The sequence below is a fragment of the Chelonoidis abingdonii genome, chromosome 9, assembly GCF_003597395.2.
Source record: "Chelonoidis abingdonii isolate Lonesome George chromosome 9, CheloAbing_2.0, whole genome shotgun sequence".
NCBI lineage: Eukaryota > Metazoa > Chordata > Testudines > Testudinidae > Chelonoidis > Chelonoidis abingdonii.
Genome location: NC_133777.1, coordinates 33,065,821 through 33,088,945, shown reverse-complemented (window position 1 = coordinate 33,088,945; position 23,125 = coordinate 33,065,821). Strand labels below are relative to the sequence as shown.

The 23,125-nt window shown below is 46.5% G+C and overlaps 2 protein-coding genes across 2 annotated transcripts in view; one reads left to right on the top strand and one right to left on the bottom strand.

Moving 5' to 3' along the window:
• Positions 1-23,125, top strand: part of TELO2 (telomere maintenance 2) — a 308,161-nt gene that overhangs the window by 133,750 nt on the left and 151,286 nt on the right. The window lies entirely within an intron of this gene.
• Positions 1-23,125, bottom strand: part of IFT140 (intraflagellar transport 140) — a 237,089-nt gene that overhangs the window by 93,850 nt on the left and 120,114 nt on the right. The window contains exons 21-22 of the mRNA XM_075069081.1: positions 13,973-14,090; positions 7,268-7,398 (exon numbers count right to left, since the gene is read on the bottom strand). Of these exons, the coding sequence (XP_074925182.1) occupies positions 7,268-7,398; positions 13,973-14,090 (249 nt within the window). The remainder of the gene's footprint in view (positions 1-7,267; positions 7,399-13,972; positions 14,091-23,125) is intronic.

Genomic DNA, 23,125 nt, shown 5'->3' with positions numbered 1-23,125 from the left:
ACAGGACTGGGGAGTGAGGTGGTGAAAAGACAGAATTAGACAATGGACTGGTTACTCCATGTTGAAGCACTTGGAGAAGAGGAAGGTGATCAGGAACAGTCAACATAGATTCACCAACGGCAAGTCATGCCTGATCAACGTGATTGCTTTCTATGATGAGAAAACTGGCTCTGTGGATATGGGGAAAGTGGTGGATGTGATATATCTTGACTTTAGCAAAGCTTTTGATACAGTCTCCCACAATATTCTTGCCAGCAAGTTAAATAATGTGACAGGGTTGGGCAAGATGGCAACAGGAGAGTGATAGAAGGCAGATATATTAGCCCCAGGTTAATCAGGTCCCTTTTCTCTGGGTAAGATAACAGGGGCAGTTCCAGAACAATCAGGAACTTGCTGGAACAAATTAAGGCAGACAGGCTCATTAGGAGACCTGAAGCCAATTAAGAAGCCGCTAGAATCAGTTAAGACAGGCAGGCTAATCAGGGCACCTGGTTTTAAAAGAACCTCACTTCAGTCAGTGAGGAGTGCACGTGAGGAGTTGGGAGTAAGAGGTATGAGAAACTCAGAGTGAGTAGGTGTACTTTTGGAGGACTGTGAAGTATAAGCGTTACTAGACATCACAAGGAAGGTCCTGTCATGAGGATAAAGAAGGTTTTGGGAGGAGGCCATGGGGAAGTAGCCCAGGGAATTGTAGCTGTCACACAGCTGTTACAAGAGACACTGTAGACCAGTGGTCCCCAACCTTTTTGTGGCCAGTAGCACATTTGTGTTTTCAGAAGTGTGGCGGGCGCCAACAATTTTTCAAGGCTTATTTTCTGTTTGTACATTAAATAATACGAAAAACATCATATTTAATATTACATAATATATGAATCCATAAGATAAAAAGGTTCATTTTACGTATAAAAGATATTAATTAAATTCTTTGGCAATTACTCTTTCACTTTACCATGTGAATTTGCTCTTTTTTATCTACAAAATATTTTACAAAATAAATATCATAAACAGTTTTCATCTTATTTATTTTTTAAAAAATAAAACATTGTTGAACTGCTCGTCCAAATATATTTATTATTCTTACTTTAACACAGAATGAAGCCTGCAGCCCCGGAGTTCTCTGTCCTCGGCAGGGGTGAGACTGCAGCTTCTCTCCGGCTTCGAAGCCGCAACTCCGCGCCTGCCAGGGACAGAGACACCAGCGCCCACAGCCTGCAGCCCCGAAGTTCTCTGTCCCCGGCAGGCGTGGGGCTGCAGCTTCTGTCCGACTTAAGCCGCAGCCCTGCGCCTGCCGGGGACAGAGAACACCGGCGCCCACAGCCTGCAGCCCCAGAGAAGCCGAAGAGACGCCGCAGCCCCACATCTGCCAGAGACAGAGAATGCCGGCGCCTGCAGCCCCGGAGAAAAGCTGCAGCCCTGCGCCTGCCAGGGACGGAGAGCGCCAGGGACGGAGAGCACTGGCGCCCGCAGCCTGAGTTCTCTGTTCCTGTCAGGCACAGGGCCACAGCTTCTCTCCCCTGCTGGGCACTAGGCAGGCACATATAAATGCCCCAGCAGGCGCCATGGTGCCCGCAGGCACCGCGTTGGAGACCACTGCTGTAGACAGTTGCAATCCACAGGGCCCTGGGCTGGAACCCAGAGTAGAGGGCAGGCCTGGGTTCCCCTCATCCCCCTCAACTCCCTATTTGAGGCAAGAGGAGGTGACCTGAACTGTGGGTCCCACCAGAGGGGAAGGTCTCTTGCCTATCCTCCGACCCACTTGGTGGGTCAGCAGAAACTGCAGGGACTGTTCTTCTCCCTTTCCTCATGCTGGCCAGTGATGAGGTTAGCTGAGTGAACGGCAGGTTTGAGCCACTAGCAAAAGTGGCCAAACTGGGGGCTGCTGTGAATCTCTGAGGTGAGCAAATCCAGCAATAAGCGCAGGATCCACCAAGGCAGAGGAGGAACAATAAGTATGGATTGGATGAATGGACTATAAGGTGGATAGAAAGCTGGCTAGATTGCCGGGCTCAACGGGTAGTGATCAACGGCTCAATGTCTAGTTCGCAGCCAGTATCGAGCAGAGTGCCCTGGGGTCGGTCCTGGGGCTGGTTTTGTTCAACATCTTTATTAATGATCTGGATGATGGGATGGATTGCATCCTCAGCAAGTATCCTGAAGGGTAGGGATAGGATCCAGAGTGACCTAGACAAATTGGAGGACTGGGCCATAAGAAATCTGATGAGGTTCAACAAGGACAAGTGCAGAGTCTTGCACTTAGGAAGAAAGAATCCCATGCACTGCTACAGGCTGGGGACCAACTGGCTAAGCAGCAGTTCTGCAGAAAAAGACCTGGAGATTATAGTGCACAAGAAGCTGGATATGAGTCAGTAGTGTGCTCTTGTTGCCAAGAAGGCCAATGGCATACTGGGCTGTATTAATAGGAGCATTGCCAGCAGATCGAGGGAAGTGATTATTCCCCTCTATTCGGCACTGGTGAAGCCACACCTGGAGTATTGTGCCCAGTTTTGGGCCCCCCCCCTACAAAAGAGATGTAGACAAATTGGAGAGAGTTCAGCAGAAGGCAACAAAAATGATCAAGGGGCTGGGGAACGTGACTTATGAGGAGAGGCTGAGGGAACTGGGGTTATTCAGTCTGCAGACGAGAAGAATGAAGGGGGATTTGATAGCAGCCTTCAACTATCTGAAGGGGGGGTCCAAAGAGGATGGAGCTAGGCTGTTCTCAGTAGTGGCAGATGACAGAACAAGAATCAATGGTCTCAAGTTGCAGTGGGAAAGGTCTAGGTTGGATATTAGGAAACACTATCCCAGTAAGAGGGTGATGAAGCACTGGAATGGGTTACCCAGGGAGATGGAGGAATCTCCATCCTTAGAGGTTTTTAAGGCCCGGATTGACAAAGCCTTGGCTGGGATGATTTAGTTGGTATTGGTCCTGCTTTGAACAGGGGATTGGACTAGATGACCTCCTGAGGTCTCTTCCAACCCTAATATTCTATGATTGTATTGAATAATCCTGCCAGAAGCACAAGAGTTAAACAGCCTCCTTTATCTGCACTTACTCATCAAATATAAAACCTACTGCATTTCAACATCAACTGTACAAATCACAATTTTCAATGCCAAATGCAGATAAACATTTGGCCAAGAAGCAAACACTAAAGATACATCTACGTTGCAGCTGGGAGGTGTAATTCTTCACTCAGATAGACATACATGCACCCGCTCATTCAGAGCTGGCATGCTAAAAATAGCAGTGTGGCTGTGGTGGCACGGACAGTGGCGGCATGGGCAGTGGCTCAGGCTAGCCACCTGAGTACAAACCCATCAGAGGCCCTAGGTACCTATTAAGATGATTTGCATGAGCTGCCATGGCCTCACTGCTATTTTTAGCATGTTACCTCAGTCAAAGGTATGCAGTGCAGGTATGTCTATGCAAACTGAAAATTACACTTCTCAGCTGCAGTATAGACATACATGTAGTGTCTTACCCATCTAAAGTCATGGTTCAAATCCAGCTCAGTAGCAATCAAGAGGTCTGATCTGATGGCTGTTTGATGGCCTATGAAAAATGAGTTGCTGTTCTTGATGGAAAAGAGCCCATATCTCTCGCACAAAACTAAACAAAATGTGTATCATCATTGGGTATCTGAGCCAAGAGATCAAGGAATGAACAAGCCATGAAGACAGATCTGCCCTCTAATCCAGAGAGGTGGTTCCTTTATGTTGAAGTTGAGACACAATGAGGGAGCCAGCACTGCTGCAGCTGCTTACTCAGTACTCGGGCTGCAAATAGGAGACTTCTCTGAGTGTGTCAAAAGTGGCACATTTCACAAGTACTAAACTCACCATTTTTAAAAAAACAGCGAGGTGTTGTGGTCTAGTGGATCGAGCACAGAGTAGTAAGCCAGGAACTCCCGCATTTTTATCCTGGATTTGCCAATGACTTTTTGTGCAGCCTTGGGAAAGTCAATCACTTTCTGTGCTTCACTTCCACCATCTGTACAATGGGGCTAACACTTACTTGCATACCTCAGGCATTTACATACCACTAAGATTAGGGCAATATAAAATTCTAGGTAGATTCACATTACCTGTGAGGGATAATTAATGTTTGGATAGTGCTTTGAAAACAAAGCATGACCCTAAATGCTAAGTATTAGTGTAAATGGAGACAGAAAACAGAGGCCTCAGCAGTAATTATTTTTCTCCTTTACTGGTGCCCCCAGAATGAGAGGGGCGAAGGGAAGGATTTAAAACAAAGCAGAAAGATACCTTAACAGTTGTCTCCACAATCTAACTCATTACAATTAATCCCTAGGCTCAAAAACAAGATTATGGTTTATGTGAAAAATTGGGAGGTTTTAGATTTTGCTGCCACAGCCTTTAACTTAATGTATCAGATTTTCCCATTTGAAAGATTTGAATTTCAGGGGTGGAGGATTGCAAAGTTTTAGCACACTAGTCATTCTTACATCTTGCAAAAGAATCCTGGCAAAAAGTTGAAACCTGAATGGCTCCTGCCACACTGGGCTGCATCTGAAAAATTTGCAACAGTGACACTGGAAGAGATTTTGTTATCTTCAGGAGGAGAGGAAGGGGGAAGCAGAGTGGGTTATTTATTTATTTATTAATTATTGCTTTTTTAATTGTTTGATGCTCTCACTCTCATTTCAGGATGCTACACACCAAAAGCATAAATGTCAGATGATGCCAGTGTGTTTTCTGTATTTGCATACCAGCGGACACAAATCTCTCAGTTTTACAGTGACCTGTGCTAGGCTGAACAAAATGCTACAGTTTAAAGCTTCCACCATCCTCAAATTTGCCCTGTTGCTGTATTTATCTGGATGACTAACTAAAACCTAAGGGACTGAAAATCTGCCTTCTCTGCATTCACAAATAGAATCATAGAATATCAGGGTTCGAAACAGGGCCGGCTCTAGCAATTTCACCGCCCCAAGCACGGTGGCATGCCGCGGGGGGCGCTCTGCCGCTCGCCGGTCCTGCGGCTCTGGTGGACCTCCCACAGGCGTGCCTGCGGATGCTCCAATAGAGCAGCGGGACCAGCGGACCCTCGGCAGGCATGCCTGCGGGAGCTCCACCAGAGCCACCTGCTGCCCTCCCGTCAACCGGCAGAGCGCCACCCGCGGCATGCTGCCCCAAGCACGCGCTTGGCGTGCTGTGGCCTGAAACCAGCCCTGGTTGGAAGGGACCTCAGGAGGCCATCAAATTCAACCCCCTGCTCAAAGCAGGACCAATTCCCAACTAAATCATCCCAGCCAGGGCTTTGTCAAGCCTGACCTTTAAAAACATCTAAGGGGGAGATTCCACCACTTCCCTACGGAACCCATTCCAGTGCTTTGCCACCCTCCTAGTGAAAAAGTTTTTCCTAATATCCAACCTAAACCTCCCCACTGCAACTTGAGACCATTACTCCTTGTTCTGACATCAGGTACCACTGAGAACAGTCTAGATCCATCCTCTTTGGAATCCCCTTTCAGGTAGTTGAAGCAGCTATCAAATCCCTCCTCACTCTTCTCTTTTGCAGACTAAACAATCCCAGTTCCCTCAGCTTCTCCTCATAAGTCATGTGCTCCAGCCCCCTAATCATGTTTGTTGCTCTCCGCTGGACTCTTTCCAATTTTTCCACATCCTTCTTTTAGTGTGGGGCCCAAAAACGGACCAGTACTCCAGTTGAGGCCTCACCAATGCCGAATAGAGGGGAATGATCACGTGCCTCGATCTGCTGGCAATGCCCCGCCTTATACAGCCCAAAATGCTGTTAGCCTTCTTGGCAACAAGGGCACACTGTTGACTCATATCCAGCTTCTTGTCCACTGTAACCCCTTGGTCCTTTTCTGCAGAACTGCTTCCTAGCCATTGAATCCCTAGTCTGTAACAGTGAATGGGATTCTTCCGTCCTAAGTGCAGGGTTCTTTTGACCCAATCCTCTAATTTGTGTAGGTTCCTCTGTATCCTATCCCTACTCTCCAGCGTATCTACCACTCCTCCCAATTTAGTGTCATCTGCAAACTTGCTGAGAGTGCAGTCCACGCCATCCTCCAGATCATTAATGAAGATATTGAACAAAACCGGCCCCAGCACCGACCCTCAGGGCACTCTGCTTGATACTGGCTGCCAACTAGACATGGCACCGTTGACCACTACCCGTTGAGCTCGACGATCTAGCCAGCTTTCTATCCACCTTATAGTCCATTCGTCTAGCCTATACTTCTTTAACTTGCTGGGAAGAATACTGTGGGAGATCGTATCAAAAGCTTTGCTAAAGTCAAGGAATAACATATCCATTGCTTTCCCCTCATCCACAGATCCAGTTATCTCCTGTAATAAGCTGGGCACTCCCAGAAACCTCTCATTTTTCAGAGCTGATGTCAATAATTAAATGCTTGTTTGTAATACCTACTGGAAGGATTGCTGAAGACAGAAGCCTGTATTTCAAAAGTGGCTTGGCACAACTGAGGAACCACAACATACATTTCTGAAGGGCTAAATAGAAATCTGGACCTATATCATTCCACCAGATTCTGAGCCTCACTCTGTTCACTGCATATCGCTGCCTTGGGACCAACATTTCTAACCTATTACTTATAGCTACATGGTGTAGTTTGAAAACCAAAACATTAAATTTAAACAGATGTAAATGCATGCATTTCATTCAAGTTTTTCCCTGAAATGAAAACATTTTGATAAGACCTGGATGTTATGCTTCTCCTTTGTTAGGCTCTCCAGGATGCCCTCCCATTCCCTTCCTACACTCTAGACTCTGCTTGGGGAAGTGGATGGGTCCCCACATACTTTGCATTCTTAGAATAGTTATGCCATGTGTATGGCACAAGTCACTAATATCGCTGTAAGGTCTGAGCATGCAATCTTCACAACACTCCTCACCACTCTAAACTTGGGCAGCAGGAATTTAGAGGTTCAATTGTTCTGTGAAAATAAAATGTGATGTCTCTAGACACTAGTCAGCCATAATTCTGTTACTATTTCAAATTTACATATGCAATAACAGGGATAAATGTGGTTATCAACAAAATGTCCCACTAAAAGGCAGAGAAAGCAAGCCCCAACAAGATTTATCTACACACAGTGTTTGCTCCGATTTAAGTAAAATCAGTTAAAAAAAATAAATTTAGTTAAATCAGAGTTTGTGCAGAGTTCCTCCAGCATCAAGGAATGGCTTGCTTTGGTAAATTAGATTCCTACCCTAAAGCCACAAGCCAGACTTTCCAAAATGAAGTTTTCTTACTTTTCAGGCTCTTGTCCAGAGTAGAAGGGCACGGCTCCACCATCCCCACGTCCAGCCTTGAAATCAAAGAGTGTGACTGTGTCCATTTCAATATCATAAAAACAGATCTTAGAGTCAAGACTGTCATCAGCCTACGGAAGGGGAAAAGAGAAAGTTAGAGCTGGCAGTAGAAGAGGCCGGCAGTAGAAGAGACCAGCAAGGTAAAATTCAGCTGGTCTATAATGGCAGCCCACAGGCCAGCCAACAGCATAGGAGCCAAACACATACCTGAAAACAAAGGAGTCTGAATGGGGGATTCAGCAAGGTGTGTGTGTTTTTGGTTGGTTTTTGGGGTTCTTTCTTCCTTCTTCACAGTAACTTAGCAGGGAAGGCTATGGCAGCTATAGAGGCAGCAGTGGTAGTGAGCCAAGGAATGGAAAAGACAGTGAAAATAACTGGATATGGAAGTTGTGAGGATGTACATTATTCTGGAGAGGGTACTGGAAAGGTGCTTTGTGTGTATGAAGTGCCACCTGATAGAGCTGATGGAAGAGAAGATCTGAGGTTTGGAATTGCAGCTAGAAACCATGGTTGAATTTCAAAAGAGATTTGAGCAGGTGATGGAGAGAAAGAGAGAGGAGGCTGAAAGGAAACGTCATGAATTGCAGATGCATGCTGGAGCAGGGAACTGTGATAGTAGACTGCTGGATGAAGAAAGTGGACAATGGAAGCATGTGACTACAAAAATAAGGCAGAGGAAAAGACCAGCTAGTGAAGGAGAAATAGAGCTGAGGAACAGGTTTGCTGAGTTGGAAAATGAAGGGGAGAGGCAGGCAGTAACAGAAAATGGAGAGCAAGAAAGAAGAGAAGAGTGGCTAGTCCTACAAGAAGAGGGGAAGAGACCATGGAGCTAGCCAGAGTTCAGAGACCCAGGAGGATAGAGGACAACTCGCAAAAGATTGCAAGTGGGAACAGACAAGAAGTCTTGCAGCCAGAAAGGACAAAAGAGGGTAAGCCGGACAATCATGCCAACAACAAGTCTACATTACTGGGGACTCTCTACAAAGAACAACAGACAGGCCTATAACCAGAGCTGATCTGGAGAACAGAAGGGGGAGGGATAGCTCAGTGGTTTGAGCATTGGCCTGCTAAACCCAGGGTTGTGAGCTCAGTTCTTGAGGGGGACACTTAGGGATCTGGAGCAAAAATCAGTACTTGGTCCTGCTAGTAAAGGCAGGGGGCTAGACTTGATGACCCTTCAGGGTCCCTTCCAGTTCTAGGAGATAGGTATATCTACCTTATTTAAAAAAAAAAAATTAAAGGGTGTGCTGTTTGCCAGGAGCTAAGATATGGGATGTGGCCCAAAGGCAGAAGAGGATCCTAATGGGAGCAGGAAAGAATCCATTGACTGTCTTTCATGGGGGAACAAATGATACTGCTAGATTCATGCTCAGACACATCAAGGAAAACTATGCCTGGCTGGGGAAAGTGCTGAAAGAAATGGATGCTCAGGTGATCTTCAGAGGGATTCTACTTGTCTCTAGTGGAGGACAGTGAAGACAGGACAAGATTATGATGATCAACAGATGGCTCAAGTAATGGTGCTATAAAGAGGGCTTTGGGACATTCCACTATTGGAGCAGAAAGAGAAATAGACTTCTAGGATGGATGTTTGCACAACTGATTAAAAGAGCTTTAAAGTAGGAATTTGGCTGAGACAGTTGGGAGATGCTCATGTAATCCACACCTGATTCTAATATTGACAGGAAGGAAAATCAATTAAAAGGGATACAACAATGGAGAAAGGAACACCAGAGGGTAGGAGAATAGATGACAGAAGGAAAGATAGTGCCAATACCAATGACAATAACAGTCAAATAGGCAATAGTGAGAGTAAAATGACTGTACCTAATTGGGTGAGGAATCTAGGTGAAGCCAAGCAGAAACAAGAAAGATGTCTGTAAACCAATGCAAGAGACCTGGGTAACAAAATGGAAGAAGTAGAACTACTGGTGCAGTAAGTGAAATTAGATATTATAGGGATAATGCAAACATGGTAGAAAGTAGTTATGACTGGAGTACATATATTGAAGGATATGCGCTGTTAAGAAAAGACAGAAATAAAGGTAGAGGTGGTGAATTAGCATTGTATATTAATTATGAGGAAGACTGTAAAGAAATTGGAAGTAATGGAATGGATAAAGTGAAATCTGTTTAGGTCAAAATCACTATGGGAAAAATGGTAACAGACTGGAATAGTGCTTGGGGCTGCTACAAACCCCCAGGATCCAATTTGGATATGAAGACAGGCTTCTCATATTTTTAATGAAATAAAAGCTACTGGGAATTATGCAATTATGGAAGACTTTAATTTCTCAGATATAGATTGGAGGACAAGTGCTACTAATAAACATAAGACTCAGATATTCCTGGATGTGATAACAAACAGATTTCTTCACCAAATAGTCACTGAACCAACAAAAGGTGATGCCATTTCAGATTCAGCATTGGTAAGTAGTGAGGACCTCATAGAAGAACTGGATATAGAGAACAACCTTAATTTGAGTGTTCATAAGTTAATTCAATTTAAACAAAACGGAAGTATAAACAAAAATAGGTCTGCAACTAGGGTCCTTGATTTCAAAAGAGCAAACTTAAAAACATTAAGGGACTTAGTCAGGGAAGTGGACAGGCCTGAAGAATTCAAGGATCTGAATATGGAGGAGGCCTGGAATGATTTAAGTCAAAGTTCCAGAAACTATTTGAAGTCTGCATCCCAAATGAGGAGAAACATTTGTAGTGAAGAATTGCAGACCCAACTGGATGAACAAGTGTTTCAAACAGATTATTAATAGAAAGCCTACAATGCAAGGAAGAAGGAATGGATCAGCAAGGATAGCTATCTCCTGGAGGTCAGAAAGTGTAGGGGAAAAGTTAGAATTGCCAATAGCCAAGAGAATTGGACCTGGCAAAGGAAATTAAAACCAATAGTTAAAGGTTCTTTAGATACATAAATAAAAAGAAAACAGTGGAAGAAGTGGGACTGCTAAACACTGATGTTGAGATGGAGATTAAATATAATCTAGATATGGCCCAACACCTACATGAATACTTTGCCTCAGTTTTTAATAAAGGTAACAAGGGGGTTGTACTGTATGACTAATTGCTAACATAGTTCCTATCTTTAAGAAAAGGAAAAAAGGTGATCCGGGCAACTACAGGTCTGTCAGTTTGACATCTGTAGTATGCAATGTCTTGAAAAAAATTTTGAAGGAAAAAGTAGTCAAGGACATTGAGGTCAATGGTAATTGGGACAAAATACAACATGGTTTTACAAATGGTAGATCATTCCAAACCAACCCAATCTCCTTCTTTGAGAAGAACAGGAGTACTTATGGCATCTTAGATACTAACAAATTTAATTGAGCATAAACTTCCATGGGCTACAGCCCTCTTCAACGGATGCATCCGTTGAAGTGGGCTGTAGCCCACAAAAGTTTATGCTCAAATAAATTTGTTAGTCTCTAAGGTGCCACAAGTACTCCTGTTCTTTTTGCGGATACAGACTAACAAGGCTGCTACTCTGAAACATGTTCTTTGAGAAGGTAACAGATTTTTTAGACAAAGGGAAATGCAGTGGATCTAATTTACTTTGATTTCTGTAAGGCATTTGATACGGTTCCACGTGGGGAATTAGCAGCTATATTGGAAAAGATAGGGATCAGTATGAAAATTGAAAGGTGGATAAGGAACTGGTTGAAGGGGAGACTACAAAGGGTCACACTGAAAGGTGAATTGTCAGGCTGGAGGGAGGTTACTAGTGGAGTTCCTCATGGATCGGTTTTGGGACCAATTTTACTTAATCTTTTTATTACTGATCTTGGCACAAAAAGTGGGAATGTGCTAATAAAGTTTGCAGATGACACACAGCTGAGAGGTATTGCCAAGACAGAGAAGGACCGTGATATCATATAGGAAGATCTGGATGACCTTGTAAACTGGAGTAATAGTAATAGCATGAAATTTACTAGTGAAAAGTGCAAGGTCATGAATTTAGGGATTAATAACAAGAACTATTGTTATAAGCTGTGGAGGCATCAGTTGGAAGTAACAGAGAAGAAGGGCCTCGGAGTATTGGTTGATCACAGGATGACTATGAGCCGCCAATGTAATATGGCTGTGAAAAAAGCTAAGCCATCTTGAGATGCATCAGGCGAGGATATTTCAGTAGAGATAAGGGAGTGATAGTACCATTATACAAGGCACTGGTGAGCCTCATCTGGAATACTGTGTGCAGTTTGGCCTCCCATGTTTAAGAAGATGAATTCAAAACTGGAACAGGTTCAAGAAGGGCTACTAGGATGATCTGAGGATGGAAAACCTGTCATATGAAAACCAACAAAGAGTTCGTTGGCACCTTTAGACTAACAGATGTATTGGAGCATAAGCTTTCGTGGGTGAATATCCACTTCGTCAGATGCATGTAATGGAAATTTGAAAGGAGACTCAAAGAGCTTGGCTTGTTTAGCCTAACCAAAAGAAAGCTGAGAGGAGAGATGATTGTCTCTATAAATATCAGAGGAATAAAATACCAGGGAGGGAGAGGAATTATTTAGCTCAGTACCAATGTGGACACAAGAACAAATGGATATAATTGGCCATCAGGAAGTTTAGACTTGAAATTAGATGAAGGTTTCTAACCATTAGAGGAGTGGAAGTGAAGTTCTGAAACAGTCTTCCAAGGGGAGTAGTGGGGGCAAAAAACATATCTGGCTTCAAGACTAAGCTTGATAAGTTTATGGACGGGATGGTATAATGGGATAGCCTAATTTTGGCAATTAATTGATCTTTGACTATTAGCGGTAAATATGCCCAATGGCCTGTGATGGGATGTTAGATGGGGTGGATCTGAATTACTAAGGAGAATTTTTTCCTGGGTGTCTGGCTGGTAAGTACTGCCCACATGCTCAGGGTTTAGCTGATCGCCATATTTGGGGTCAGGAAGGAATTTTCCTCCAGGGCAGATTGGCAGAGGCCCTGGGGGGTTTTCGCCTTCCTCTGCACCGTGGGGCACGGGTCACTTGCTGAAAGATTCTCTGCACCTTGAAGTCTTTAAACCATGATTTGAGGACTTCAATGGCTCAGACACAGGTTTGATACAGGAGTGGGTGGGTGAGATTCTGTGGCCTGCATCATCCAGGAGATCAGACTAGATGATCATACTGGTCCCTTCTGACCTTAAAGTCTATGATTCTCTGATTCTAGGAGCTTAAGGGAAGTGGCAGGGTGGTTAACAGGAATAAGGATATGGAAGCAGAAATTACCACAAGGAGGAAGCTAAACTCAAACAGCTTAATGGGACTAAACTGGGGAACCTGAGTAATCTCCATCCAAAAACATTAAAGGAACTGGCACAAGAAATTGCAAACCCCAAAGCCAGGATTTTTTACGAATCTGTAAACTCAGGGGTTGTACCCTATGACTGGAGAAATGCAAATATAGTACCTATACTTAAGAAAGGCGTGGGGGGGGTATCATGTGGGAAACTACAGGCCTGTTAGTGTGACCTTAATTGTATACAAGGTCTTAGAACAAATTTTGAAAGAGACAGTAATTAAAGACCTAGAGGCAAACAGTAACTGGGATAAAATACAACACGGTTTTATAAAAGGTAGTTTGTGCCAGACCAACTTGATCTCTTTCTCTGTCTAGGAAATAAGTTATCTTCTCAAAGAAAATGTAGTAGATCTTATCTACCTGGATTTCAAGTAAAGCATTTGATATAGTTCCACATGGGAAATTATTAGTTAATTTGGAGAAGATGGGGATTAATACCAGAATCCAAAGGTGGGTAAGAAACTGGTTAAAGGGAAGACTACAACGGGTCATGCTGAAAGGTGAACTGCCAGGCTGGAGAGAGGTTACTAGAGGAGCGCCTCAAGGATCAGTATTGGTACCATCTTATTTAACATTTTCATTAATGGCCTTGGCACAAAAAGCAGGAATGTGCTAATAAAATTTGCAAATGATACAAAGTTGTGAGGTACTGCCTATGCAGGAGGACCAGAATATCATTCAAGATTTGGATGACCTTGAAAACTAGAGTAATAGAAAAGGGATGAAATTTAATAGTGCAAAGTGCAAGGTCATGCATGTAGGGACCAACAACAAGAATTACTGCTATAAGATGGGGAGGTATCAGCTGGAAGTGACAGAGGAGGAGAAAGACCTTGCGTATTGGTCGATCACAGGATGACTATGAGCCACTGATGTGATGCAGCCTTGATAAAGGGTAGTGCAATGCTAGGATGCATAAGGCGAGATATTTCCAGTAGGGACAGGGAAGATTTGTTACCATTATACAAGGCACTGATGAGACTTGAACTGGAATGCTGTGTGCAATTCTGGTCTCCATGTTTGAGAAAGATGAATTCTAACCAGAACAGGTGCAGACAAGGATACTAGGATTGGGGGAGGGATAGCTCAGTGGTTTGAGCATTAGCATACTAAATGCAAGGCTGTGAGTTCAATCCTTGAGGGGGCCACATAGGGATCTGGGGCAAAAATCAGTACTTGGTCCTGCTAGTGAAGGCAGGGGGTTGGACTCAATGATCTTTCAGGGTCACTTTCAGCTCTATGAGATAGGTATATCTCTGCATTATAGCTAGTCTGGCATTTGGTGTCACATTCAGACCACAGTGTGGTATGTGGGGAGTCCTGTCTCACCTTGTTGACAAGGATGCTGACTTTGTTGCCATTAGCATTGCATTTAACCGATGCAATGCCCCCCAGGCCAGGAAAGAGCTCAGTCAAGTTCTTACTACTGCAGTGCACTTTCGCCTCTCTGTGGGAACAGACAACAGTGATTCATGTGGTGCCAAGAGTCAGTGCTTGAAAAACGGTTTAAAATATTTGTCAAAGTTCAGAAAAGACCTTTAATAATAAAATCAAATAGGGCACAAGACCCAAATACTGGAAGTCTTCACACCTTTTGTCCCAGACTCTAGTTTCCTCTTTAGAGGCTTAAACGGAGCAGGAGTAAACTTAAAATGTTATGCACTGTTCCAACACCTGCAACAAGAAAATCCTGCCATCCTTTTTCAGGAGAAGTAGGATTTGTCTACACAGGGAAATTGACTGGCATAGCTGAAGTGGAATAACTATCGCGTCCCCATGAGAAAGTTATACTGGCATAACTATAGTGGAATAGTTATTCCATTTTAGCTATGCTAGTCAGATTCTCCACATAGAAAAGTTCTAAGGGCTCGTCTACACTGCCTTGCAGTTTGGACTCCAGGCATATGAACAGCAATGTGCAACAAAGTGCTGCTGTGCTATAAGAGCCCTGTGTGGATAATGCAGGCATGATCTAAAAGGATCCTAGTTCATATTAATGTACTCCTCTCAGAACAGGACTACATTCACATCCCCACAGTCTGAACTGCCAGGTAGTGCAGACATAGCCTAAGCGACTGAATTGTTCACACTTTTGTCCTCCTTTCTCCCTATATCCAATCAATCCTTCCTACTGTAGAAGCCACAGTAACAGCATTCACTCTGTGCCTGAGAGGACATCTCCTATCAGTCACTGGGATACAGCTAGCAAGAGTGACAGTATTTATTTTTAGATTTATAAAATGAAAACAAGGCATGGCTTCTGAATTCATATGTAAAAATAACATTCTGGGGTTCTATTTATTATCTCTTGTTAATTCCAGATCAAATATGCTCACTGTACAAGTAAATGAGTTTTTTTACAGCCCTAAATATTCAGCCTGAAATCTGAGAGTTAAGCTAGGTTCTTTCAATCTACAACATCAACACCAATAATAAAAGCCCTGCAAGTCATAGTGATACCCTGCAGAAACCCAAGGTTTTCAGATTAGGCCCTTTGTGATACCTGTGCAATGCCAGTGTTGCTAATGGGTTTTGACAGGTTTGACTGACTGGAGTTTTGTAAATTGTTCTGCTGATGATACATAAGAAAAAACAGAATTCAGCTTACCCTCTTGGTTCTGCTGGGTTCTCAAATTTATTTTGTCACTAACTGTCAACAGATAAGGCTCTGAACACACACAGTGAACAGAAGTGTGGAGTCAAAATGTACAAGTTTGACAGTCACTTGTCAGAACAGAAGCACACTTCAACATAACAGTATGACTAATATTAATTAAACTCTCACTCATTTCAGAACTTAATTAAGCCCTTCACCTCAGGACAAGTTCCCCTCAAAAAGGGGGGGGGGGGCGCTTATGCCCTGACCTGTAGGTCAACAAACTTCGGTTCTTTTGATTCAATAGAGGAAGTTAATTCCAAAGTTGAGGACCCTCTACTCCTCTTATGTTTGTACTTACGGGTTGGCAGTAGAAATATCCAAATTGTTCTCAACTACTAAGTACAAAGGGAAAGAGATCATCTTAAGTATCTAAGATCCAATCCACAAAGTACTTTATAGACTGAAGTCATCACCTTGAGAAAGTTTCTGTGGACTCCTCCCCCACTGCCCAAAAGTATTGCTTATGTTCTCAGCGAGATCTGCAAAATGCCCTGTTCTGTTCCTAAAGCCAGGTTTCCTACATGGGAGAGTATTAAGCTACTCACTGAGCCATCATCAGCCTTACCACAAAAGGCTTTGGCTAGTGAATGACAGTGACAAACCATGATGCTGTTACTCAGTGTCACCCCAGATGGAAATCATTGTGGGGAAAAAGGTAATTAGTTCAAGTTTCCCTTCCCTCTAGGAAAAAAATTAAAAAAAAGAGATAAGCCATGCAAACTCCACTCCAGTGAAAATACTGTATTTATCCCCAAAGAAATATTCATTGATTATTGGAGTAGTAATGGAAACCAACACTGAAGATCTGGAAGCCCTGAATGCGCTATGTGCGCTGCTTACAACAGTGCACGAATTTTTTGCTCTGTGGGATTATGAGTCCAAGTCCACACTGAGAATTCAAACTCATGGAGAAGCAGCAGTGACAACACTGAAGCCATTACCTCAAATCTCAGACCTAGAAAAAAATGGTTACTCACCTTCTCATAACGATTGTGCTTCGAGATATGCTGTTCATGTCCAGGGCTGCCCGGGGGGGGGGGGGCAAGTGGGGCAATTTGCCCCAGGTCCTGCAGGGGCCCCCATGAGAGTTTTTCAGGGCCCTGGAGCAGGGTCCTTCACTCACTCCAGGGGCCCCGGAAAACTCTCGTGGGGCCAGGACCCCCGGAGCTTCTTCCGTTCCGGGTCTTCAGCGAATTACAGCCGAAGCGGGACCTGCTGCTGAAGTGCCAAGTCTTCAACGGCAATTCGGCGGTGGGGAGCCCCAGCCATGGGTCTTCAGGGCACTTCAGTAGCAGGTCCCAGAGCGGAAGCACCCCCTGCCACCAAATTGCCGCCGAAGTGGTGCCCCCCCCGCTGCCGAAGACCCCAGGCCCCCTGAATCCTCTGGGTGGCCCTGTTCATGTCCATTCCAATCAGGTGTGCACATGCCGCGTGCACGACAGCTGGAAGACTTTTCCCCTAGCAGCATCCGTAGGGTCAGTCTGGGCACCCCCTGGAGTCGTGCCTTCATGACACTCAATAAGGGCCCTGCTGACCCAAACCCCCCTCTGTTCCTTCTTGCCAGCTACTCCAACAGCAGGGTAGGAGGGTGGGTATTGGAATGGACATGAACAACACATCTTGAAGAACAACACTTATGAGAAGGTGAGTAACTTTTTTCTTCTTCAAGTGCTTGTTCATGTCAATTCCAATCAGGTGACTACCAAGCCTAAGTTCTGGAGGCAGGGTGGGAGCTGTCCACTGATTGGAGCACCGTTCTACCAAAGACTGCATCATCTCTGGCCTGTTGGGTAATCGCATAATGGGCGGTGAAACTATGTATGGAGGACCGCGTCGCCGCTCTGCATATTTCATGGAGGGGAACCTGCACCAGGAATGCAGCTGAAAAAGCCTGAGCCCTGGTGGAGTGTACAGTGAGCAGAGGGGCAGGCACCCCTGCCAGGTTATAACACTCTTGGATGCACGATGTGATCCACGATGAAATTAGTTGAGAGGAGACTGGAAGACCCTTCATTCTGTCTGCCACAGCCACGAATAGTTGAATGGACTTTCGGAATGGCTTTGTTCTCTCAGTGTAAAAGGCTAATGCTCTGCGGACATCCAACGAATGATGCCTCTGCTCCCTGCCACTTGAGTGTGGCTTAGGATAGAACATTGGGAGGAAGATGTCCTGGTTGATGTGAAATTGCTAGACAACTTTTGGGAGGAAAGCTGGGTGAGGCCAGAGCTGAACCTTGTCCTTAAAGAACAAGGAGGCTCTGATGTTAGGCTCTTGAGCTCAGACACCCTCCTGGCTGAAGTTATTGCTACCAGAAATGTCACCTTGTACGAGAGGAAGAGCACGGAGCCAGGGCTGCCCAGAGGGCGGGGCAAGTGTGGTAATTTGCCCCGGGCCCCGCAGGGGCCCCCACGAGAGTTTTCAGGGGCCCTCACGAGAGTTTTCGGCGGGTCTTCAGCGGCAGGTCCTTCAGTGCTGCTGAACAGACCCGGAGTGAGTGAAGGACCTGCTGCTGAAGACCTGGAGCTTCTTCTGCTCCGGGTCTTCAGCGGCAGGTCCTTCACTTGCTCGGGGACCCGCTGCCGAAGTGCCCCGAAGACCTGGAGCGGAAGGACCCCCACCGCCAAAGACTCCAGGCCCCCTGAATCCCCTGGGCGGCCTTGCAGGGAGCTTGCTGTTAGCGGTTCAAAGGGCGGCCCCGTCAGTATAGAAAGGACCAGGTTGAGGTCCCAGGCCAGGACCAGCTGTCAGACTTGCAGATATACTCTGTGGAGATGTTTGAGGAAACAGCTGACCATAGAGTTGGCAAAGACTGACCGGCCCTCTGTGCCTGGATGGAAGGAAGAAATGGTGACCAAGTGAACCTGTACTGATGACATGGACAGACCCTGCTGCTTGAGATGGAGAAGGTTTTCCAGTATGAGGCAATCATAAGGGACAAATGATGCTGCACTAGCCAGACTGAAAATTTCTTCCACTTGGCAAGGTAGGTAGCTCTGGTGGAGGGTCTCCTACTGCCAAGGAGAACTTGTCTAACTGGGTCTGTGCAGGAGAGCTCCACTGGGTTAAGCCATGGAGCTTCCATGCTGTGAGGTTCAACTACTCAAGGTTCAGGCACTGGAGATGGCCATGATCCTGAATTATCAAGTCTGTGAAGAGCGGCAAGGTGACTGAGGCTTCCACGGACATGTCCAGGAGCAATGTGTACCAGTGCTGGCGAAGCCAGGCTGGAGCTATCAATATCACAACTGCTTGATCCCTCTGTATCTTGAGAGCACCTCATGAACAAGAGGGATGGGTGGGAACGCGTATAGGAGATGGCTTCACCAGGGAAGGAGGAACACATCTGTTATGGAACCCGGGCTGCGATTCAGGAATCATAGAAGATTAGGGTTGGAAGAGACCTCAGGAGGTCATCTAGTCCAATCCCCTGCTCAAAGGAAGGAGAAGAATTGCTGACACTTCCTGCTGTATCGCGCGGCAAAGAGGTCTACCTGGGGAAAGCCCCACTGCTGGAAAATGGAGTTTGCGATCTCTGGGCACAGGGACCACTTGTGGCCATGGAACAACCTGCCGAGATAATCCGCTAACTCATTCTGTACCCCAGGGAGGTATGATGCTTGCAGGTGTATCGAATGCTCTACGCAGAAGTCCCACACATGAGGGCTTCCTGGCTTAGGGGAAAGGAGTGTGCCCCCGCCCCATGTTTGTTGATATAAAACATCGCCGTGGTGTTGTCTGTCATCACTGATACACATCTTCCCCCTTAAATGGGCTTGGAAAGGTTGGCATGCCAGGAGTACTGATGTGGAGAGCGAGCTCTGCCTGAGACCAGAGGCCTTGTGTCCTGAGGTCTCCCAAATGTGATCCCCACCCCAAGTCTGATGCTTCCGTAATCAATGAGAGAGTTAGCTGGGGGCTGGTGAAGAGGACCCCTGCACACACCACCTGTGGGTCAAGCCTCCACAGAAGGGAGTTGAGGACCAGGTGAAGCAGAGTCACAACCCTGTCAAACTGTCCCGAACTGGTCAATACACCGACATTCCAGTCGTGGAATCTGAGCCTGGCATGTTGCACCACAGAGATACAAGCGGCCATGTGTCCCAGGAGTTTCAGGCAATTCCTTGCTGTGGTGGTGGGAAACTGCCTGAGACTCCAAATAATGTTGCCCAGGGCCCAGAACCTCGATTCTCATAGGTATGTCCTGGCCTGGGTTGAAACCAGTACCACCCCTATAAATTCTATCTGCTGAACCGGGGACAGTGTTGATTTCCCCAAATTTAGAAGGCCTAGTTCGTCAAACATCTTTCTTATAAAGTCAACTTGTGATTCCACTTGAATCCTGGACCAGCCCTTGATCAGGCAGTTGCTGAGGTGTGGAAACACCTGTACCTGCCACTTGCGGAGGAACGCAACCACCTGAGGTATTTTCTGTGGGACAGTCTGATTGCTACATGAAAGTACACATCCTTCAAGTCAAGGGCAGCATACCAGCCTCCTGGACCCAAGGAAGAGATGATAGAGGCTAAGGAGACCATGCAGAACTTGAGTTTTTTCATAAACTTGTTGAGCTCTTGCAGGTCTAGGATGGGCCTGAATCTGCCCTTGGCTTGCAGTATCAGGAAATACTGGGAATAGAAGCCCTTGCCCTTCTGCTCCTGAGGAACCTCTTTCACTGCCCCCAGCAAAGCAGTGAGAGCACCTCCTGTATAAGGAGTTGCTCATGAGAAGGGTCCCTGAAGAGGAACGGAGAAGCGTGGTGGAAGTGCGGGAGGGCAGAAAATTGAAGTGAATATCCCCTCTCTACTGTGTGGAGCAGCCAACGGTCCAATGTAATACTGGCCTACGCAGGGTAGAAAGGGGATAGACGAGATGAAAAGGTAAGGCAGGATGGATCCAGTCTTTGCACTGGTGCATCACCCTAGGACGCAACTTCAAAAGGCCTGTGTTTGGCCTCAGGAGTTCTGCCCAGAGGAGGGATGAGGTATCTTCCTTGAGTTCTTACTCTTCCCGCGCACCCCTCATGCCTACCCTGAGGTTGATAATTCCTCAGTGGTGGCTGAGGTCTAAAGTGTCTCCGTTGGTTGGCAGGGTGTGGAGGCCCAGGGATTTCAGGGTGGCCCAAGAGTCCTTGAGACTCTGCAGGCGAGAGTCAGTCTTCTCAGAGAACAAAGACTAACCCTCAAAGGGGAAGTCCTGGACTGTCTGCTGTACCTCATACAGGAGGCTAGAGACCTGAAGCCAGGAACTCCTTCTCATAGCCATCCTGGTAGATACGCTACCCCGGTAGCCATGGTGCGAGACACTGTGTCCACAGTGTCTAAGACTGCCTAAAGGGATGCAGTAGAGATCAACTTGCCCTCCTCTACTAGTTCAGAAAATTCTGTGCAAGAGTCTATAGGCAGGAGTTCTGCAAATTTTTCCATGGTCCCACAAGTATTGTAATTGTACCTGCTATCCACCGCCGGATGGCTAGTGATACGGAGCTGCAAATACAACCCCCTCATCCAAATTGAATAGATTTTCCTCCAGAAGAGGTCCAATTTTTGGCCTCTTGATTCTTTGGAGAGGGCCCTTGGTAGCCCTGGTGCTTGCATTGGTTGGCCATATTCCCTATCAGGGAGTCCAGCAGGGGTGCATATATAAGTGTTCATACCACTTGAAGGAGACTAGATATCTCCGCTCATACCTTTTCATGGTAGGCAGCAATGAGGATGGGGTCTGCCACAGGGTCTTAGTGGCATCGCTGATGGTCTTAATCAGCAGCCACGCGATACGGGATGGCCCTGGAGGGGAAAGGCTATTGACCATCGGTTGGCCTCCTCCACCACTTCTCCGGTTTGATGTTTAGGTTCTGGGCCACCTGTCTCAGCAGCTGTTGTAGGACCTTGCTGTCCTCTAAGGCTGGAGAGGTTGATAAGCCAGCCATCACTTCATCCAGAGACGAGGAGGATGAGGTGGTGACCGGTACTGCTCCCTGCCCTTGGCCTCATTGGGGTCCCGCGGGGCGAGGATCACCAGTGCTGCTGGTGGTGCTACAGATAGTGCCAGGATTGGTGCTGGGATTAGAGCTGCGCTCAGTGCCAAGGATGCGAAGCAACTGGCGCCCCTGTTGTCAAAACCGCAATCAGTGCCGAGATCATTGATGTTGGTATGGCTGCTGGATGGCCCCCCCTAGGATCCCTGGTGCGGAAGGCGTGTGCAGCAGAGGCCACTGATGCCCATCTGGAACCCTGGCTCTGCCCCTGGCTGTGGTGATAGGCCCAGGGTGTCCAGAAGGGCCACTGAGGAGCCTGCCACTGTCCTGGCCACAGTGCCAGGTACAGCTGTCTGTTGCAACAGGAGTGAGATCTTCTGCTCTTACTGGAACGCGATGACTCCGCTTCCGACTGAGGTTTCTGACAGTGATGACCACAGAGGAGTGGAGCCCCTTGGTGCTGGAGAGAGATGCCAACTCAGGGACCGGAGCGGGCCACCGGTGCCAGGAGTCGATATGCTGGGGATGATACCCTCATCGCCACCATCATCGCCGGCTTACCCACAGAATGTATTGGGCCAGGAATCAGTGCCATCAAGCAGTGCAGGTTCAGACTCGACTGGACCCCTCCTGAGGCAGGAGTCAGTGGAAGCTCCACCGATTGGATGCCTGATGGAGACTTGCTGGCCACCTGGTCTTTAGATCTGGTTGGGGAACGCCCTCTATTGGCCTTCATTTTGTGGGGCACCAGGTAGTGGGGCCTTACAGATGTCTGGGACCTGTGCACAGAGCTGTGGCGATGCTGAGGGTCTCTAGAGGAGTCCTTCCTCGGCACTAGCTTGCACATCGACGATGCTGGAGCACTGTGCGCCAAGGAAGCAGCACTTGGGGCCGGGTCTGCTGCACTGGGCACCGCGGCCCACATGCAGCCTCTATAAGCAAAACTCGGAGGTGTTGTTCTCTGTCTTTAAGGGTCCTGGGGCAAAACCCTCTACAGATCTTACAACGCTCCCTAAGGTGACCCTCACTGAGACAATTCAAGCATGAAGTGTGTGGGTCACTTCTCAGTATAAACCTGCTGCAGTCTGAGCACAGCTTAAAGCCCAGAGACTGAGGCATACCTCAGTGCCAGGGAAAACCGTTGGGGCAGGGGGGAACCCCAAAGGAAACTTATGAGAAATACTATCTACACTAAGTGTAACTACTCTACTAATAAATCTAACTATATATATACAAAGGGTGATACTGTGAAGCACACGCTTGCTGAGGAAAGAGCAATGGAGTTCCAGCTAGCCATCACAGGCGGTAAGAAGGAACTGGTGGGAGGGGGGGCGGTTCGCGTCAGCAGGGCTCTATATTGGGCGCCATGAAGATGTGACTCCAGGGAGGCACCCAGACCGACCCTGCAGATTCTGCTAGGGGAAAAATCTTCCAGCTGTCATGCACGCAGCGCGCTCACACCTGATTTGAATTGACATGAACAAGCACTCGAAGAAGAGCTTGATAATACAAAAGGGTCACCTTCTCACAAGAGTGATTTGTGAGTGTATAAAACAACATCAGTTTATCAGATACTATTGAACTGGCAATACACTTCACTAGGTAAGGCTGGATCTTCTAACCTCAGCTTCTCCCTGAAAATATTGAAGGTAGAGCAGCAAAATTTGGCAGGAGTCTATAAATGTGGTAATAGCCTCCTGTCCCAGACCTGGACTTTAGCGTCCAAAATCTGGGGGCTTACCTGAAACTCCCCCAAGCTCACTACCAGCTTGGATATTTTCGCTGCCACCAGATCAGGAATTGATGGGGCCTGATCCCCCCTTTCCTCTCTCTGGTGTCCCCAACCCT